We start from the raw sequence: 4,969 nt of genomic DNA, 5'->3' as shown, positions 1-4,969 counted from the left end.
GCAGCAGAGCAAGAGGCTTTAAGCGATCAAATTCAACAAGAGATGGAAACCCAAATTTCCATTTCCGATTTTAGTTTGTGGGGTCTTAGCAGGAGCATGGGTTATGGTTATTGGTCCATTACTTACTGGTGTCAATTGACTTGGGATTCAGCCACTTTCAGATTTATTGGAAGTCAATTGATTTGGGAGATTAAAATTTCAGTTACTAAGCAACTGGAGAGTCGAAGAAACTGATTGGGAGGCTAGGACTGCAGTGAGTAAACCCAGGCGGTACAAGGCAATAAATGGGCATTAAGGTCTTGACGGTTACGGAAAAAAAAAAGGAAAACGGCTAATTGGAGGAATGAAAGAGGCAGCCTGGTGATGATTGGAAAAAAGGAAGAGAAAACTAGGCAGCAACAAGGAAAAAAAAAGAAGCAGCAGTGGCAGAGCACGGGGATTTCAGGTTTTTCTAAACTTAGTTTTTCGTTTAATTTTATTATGAATTCAATGATATTTCCAGTTATGTTTCGGAACTAATTTTCCTTAGCTAGAGCTACGATGTAGCCATGACTATGAATGCTTAATTTCTGAAGTGAATTATTTCAAGTTTTCAATTTCATTGAGTATCGTTTGCTGTGTTTATATGCTTGGTTTTAGTCTTGGTGATTAGCTACCATCTTGACTTTTACTTGGTAAATTTGATGCAAGTTGTGCAGATGCCATGTTTTCAACTTGAGTGATAGCTTCTTGTAAATAGATACCATGAATTGCCTAGTAGTAGATGCCATACTCTAGGATTTGTGTAGTCTTTATATAAATTTCCACTGATCGTAATGAGTTGCATTATGTTAAACTATTCCAAATGCCATGGATGGTTGCATATTGAGATATACGTAATAGTCTAGATGCCATAGATATTACATGTGCTAGGGAAATTTGACTATCAGTGAGATTGAGTACTCGTTAATAATTCACTGCAGAAAATAAGTTGAACTGGTTATGGTGAGTCGGATGCTCTAGTGTTTTGCTCGACTAAATTATAAATTGTGTTCTTGGCTGCCACTTTTTGCATTGTGATCAAACTTTCTTGTTTTTATTTGTTTTTACTATTAGTTTCAATTCTCAAAACCATCTTTCATCAATCTTTGCTAATTTTACTTCGTTGCAATTGGATTTAAGTTAGTTGATAAGAATTAAATCATTTTCTAAGGGACGATATTAAGTGCTTGCTTTCTATATTATCAAACGATTCGTACACTTCCGAGCATAAAATTTGGAACTAAGTTGGACTAATTTCGGTTAGTTTAAATTTCGCAATAAGTTTTTGGCGCCGTTGCCAGGGATTGAAATTTAATTCTATCTCTTTCGTATTTCAATTGCTACGTGTTTTTGTTTTATTTTAATTTTTGTTTTCTTTCGTTTTCAGGTGTTTTTGTGAAGTTTATGCACGGTCGTCGTTCTCGAAGTCTTGAGCTTGTGCCATACAATCCCGAAATTGACAGAACGTTTCGACAACTACTAAGGAAGCAAAAGAAGCAAGAACCAACGGAAAGGATGGCACTTCAAGACCCAAATGAAAATCGTGCTCTTATGGATTATTCGGCTCCTACTGTTGGAGCTACATCGTCTTGTATTGTGCGTCCAGAAATTACGGCTAATCAGTTTGAGTTGAAGCCGTCATTTATCCAGATGTTGCCATCATTTTATGGTCTTTCTACTGAAGATCCAAATTTACATATTAGTGACTTTGTCGAGATATGTGAAACTTTGAAGATCCATGGGGCAATTAACGATGCTATCAGATTGCGGCTGTTTCCGTTTTCACTCAAGGACAAGGGAAACTCTTGGTTTAACTATCTGCCTGCTAATTCTATAACAACTTGGGATGAATTGGCAAATCAATTCCTTCAAAGATTCTTTCCTCCTTCGAAGACTTCTAAGTTTCGGAATGAAATCATGACTTTTGCCCAATTTGATTCTGAAGCTTTTTACAATAGTTGGGAAAGGTTCAGAGATTTATTGATGAAGTGTCCTCATCATGGCTTACCGGAATGGTTGCAGCTGCAATCATTTTATCAAGGATTGACTCCCGAAAACAAGAGAATGATTGATGCCGCTAGTGGAGGAGCTTTAATGACAAAGATAGTTGCTGAGGCATCCGCACTTTTCAAGACATTAGCTACTCATTCTCAAAAGTGGGGAGTGGAAAGAGGACCACCCAAACGTGTTGGAGTGCACGAGATTGACGCCATGTCTACCATGGCTGCACATATTTCTAACCTAAACAAAAAGTTTGATAATTTGATAAATGTTATATCTGTGAAGTCTTTTGATGTGGTTTGTGAAATATGTGCAGGTATACATGCAAGTACTGAGTGCCCGAACATTGGTTCATTTCCGGAGTATATGCAAGAGCAAGCAAATCAAGTGAACGATTTTTCTCGTCAGTGGAATAACCCATAATCGAACACTTACAATCCAGGTTGCCGTTTTCATCCAAATCTTCAATGGAATAACAATCCGAATGTTATGAATCCTCCAGCTAGGCCGCCTGCTATGAATTTCCAGCCACAAGAAAAGAAGACACCAGTGGAAGACTTGATAGCTCAACTTGCTACAAACACAAATAACTTCATTCAAGCAACTCAGACAACACTCCAAAATCAGCAAGCTTCAATTGGGAAGCTGGAAGTTCAAGTTGGTCAGATTGCTAGTGCGTTGAATGAAAGAGAGATCGGGAGATTTCCAAGTCAGCCAGAAGTGAATCCGAAGAACCAAGAGCACATTAAGGTTATCACATTAAGGAGTGGAAAGACCATAGAAACGGAGGGTGCAAAGAAAGAAAAGAAGGCCGAAGAACCTGAGAATGATTCACTCACATTGCCAGATGAGGAGTTAGCACAAGAAAAGATTTATTCGCCACCCGTTCCATTTCCTCAGCGTTTGCAAAGGGCTAAGAAAGACAAGAACTTTTCTGAAATTTTAGATTTATTTAAAAAGGTACATATTAACATTCCTTTGCTTGATGCAGTGAAACAAATTCCGAGTTATGCAAAATTCTTGAAGGACATCTGCACTAACAAGAAGAGGTTCGTGGAACACGAAAAAGTGATGTTGTCTGAAGAGTGCAGTGCCGTTTTGCAACAAAAGATGCCCCCGAAGTTAAAAGATCCAGGGAGTTTTACTATTCCTTGTACAATAGGCAAATTTTCCTTTGAAAAAGCTTTGTTTGATCTAGGAGCTAGTGTTAATTTAATGTCGTTTACTATCTTTAAACAGCTTGGTCTTGGAGAGATGAAGTCCACATTGGTATCTTTACAACTTGCTGATCGTTCGGTTACATATCCAAGAGGAATCATTGAAGATGTTCTAGTTCGAGTTGATCAATTTATTCTACCAGCTGATTTCTTGGTACTTGACATGGAGGATGATCAAGAAATTCCAATCATTTTGGGCCGTCCATTCATGGCTACTGCTGGAACTCTTATCGATGTCAAAAAAGGTCTCCTCACTTTGAGAGTTCAAGGCAAGGAAGTGGTGTTCAAGGTTTTTGAGGCTATGAAATATCTAAGTGATTCTGAAAGATGCTTTCAAGTTGAGGCGTTGGAAGAGCTAGTGAATCTGAAATATATAGAGCAACATCCGGATGATCCTTTGGAAGCATGCTTGGTTCTGAATTGAGTGGTGGAACAAATGAAGATGTAGTTGCTATTTCAGCAATGTTAGATTATGCTCATGTACACAATCAGCATTGGAGACATTATTTTGAGGCTTTGGGACCAGCTCTAAAGAAAATTCAACCATCTATTGAGGTTGCACCTAAGTTAGAGTTGAAACAATTGCCGGAAAATATGAAGTATGCTTATTTAGGGGCTGCCAAGACCTTACCCATCATAATTGCTGCAAGTTTAAGTCCACTTGAAGAGGAAAAATTACTTCGGGTACTGAGAGAGTATAAAATGGCACTGGGATGGACTATAGCTGCTATAAAGGGAATCAGCCCAACGGTTTGCATGCATAGAATATTTCTTGAAGAAAACAGCAAGCCTACCATTGAAGCTCAAAGGAGACTCAATCCGCTTATGAAGGAAGTTGTTCGTAAAGAAGTTCTTAAGCTTTTAGACGTTGGGGTCATCTACCCAATATCCGATAGTAGATGGGTAAGTCCACTTCACGTTGTTCTGAAGAAAGAAGGCACAACTATGGTCAAAAGTGATACTAATGAGCTGTTGCCCATAAGGTAGAAAACGAAGTGGAGAGTCTGCACAGATTACCGAAAGATAAATGACTCCACACGGAAAGATCATTTTCCACTTTCGTTCATTGATCAGATGCTGGAATGACTTGCTGGCCATGCCTTTTATTGCTTTCTTGATGGATACTCAGGATATAATCAGATTGCTATTGCTCCCGAATACCAAGAAAAGACCATATTTACCTGCCCATTTGGAACTTTTGCATATAGAAGGATGTCGTTCGGATTATGTAATGCACCAGCTACTTTTCAAAGGTGTATAATGAGTATATTTTCTGATATGGTCGAGCGTTTTATTGAAGTATTCATGGATGACTTCTCTGTTCTTGGGTCTTCGTTTGATAATTGTCTTCACAACTTGGCGCTAGTACTGAAAAGATGCCAAAAGACTAATTTGGTGTTGAATTGGGAAAAATGCCACTTCATGGTGCAAGAAGGCATAGTCTTGGGGCATAAAATTTCAGCAAAGGGTATTGAGGTTGATAGAGCGAAGGCTGAGTTGATTGTAAATCTTCTACCACCAACTTCAGTGAAAGGAGTTCAAAGTTCCCTTGGTCATGCGGGGTTCTATCGAAGATTTATTAAGGATTTCTCGAAAATAGCCAAGCCTTTTAGTGATCTTCTTCAGAAAGATGTTTTTAAGTTCGATTCTGAATGTTTGTCTGCTTTTAACACCTTGAAGAATCTGCTCACTTCAACCCCTATTATGATAGCACCCGATTAGAGCTTTCC

At 38.6% G+C, this 4,969-nt stretch overlaps 1 protein-coding gene across 1 annotated transcript; it reads left to right on the top strand.

Moving 5' to 3' along the window:
• The first annotated feature begins 363 nt into the window (after positions 1-363).
• Positions 364-3,663, top strand: LOC103422941 (uncharacterized). Its single transcript, XM_070822972.1, has 4 exons — positions 364-445; positions 1,409-2,338; positions 2,465-2,982; positions 3,262-3,663. The coding sequence occupies exons 1-4, from the start codon at positions 364-366 to the stop codon at positions 3,661-3,663; spliced, it is 1,932 nt and encodes a 643-aa protein (XP_070679073.1).
• The last annotated feature ends 1,306 nt before the right edge of the window (positions 3,664-4,969 follow it).

This window comes from Malus domestica, chromosome 01 (genome assembly GCF_042453785.1).
Source record: "Malus domestica chromosome 01, GDT2T_hap1".
Classification (NCBI taxonomy): Eukaryota; Viridiplantae; Streptophyta; class Magnoliopsida; order Rosales; family Rosaceae; genus Malus; species Malus domestica.
The sequence above is the reverse complement of the archived record's forward strand: the minus strand, read 5'-3'. Positions and strand labels throughout refer to the sequence as shown.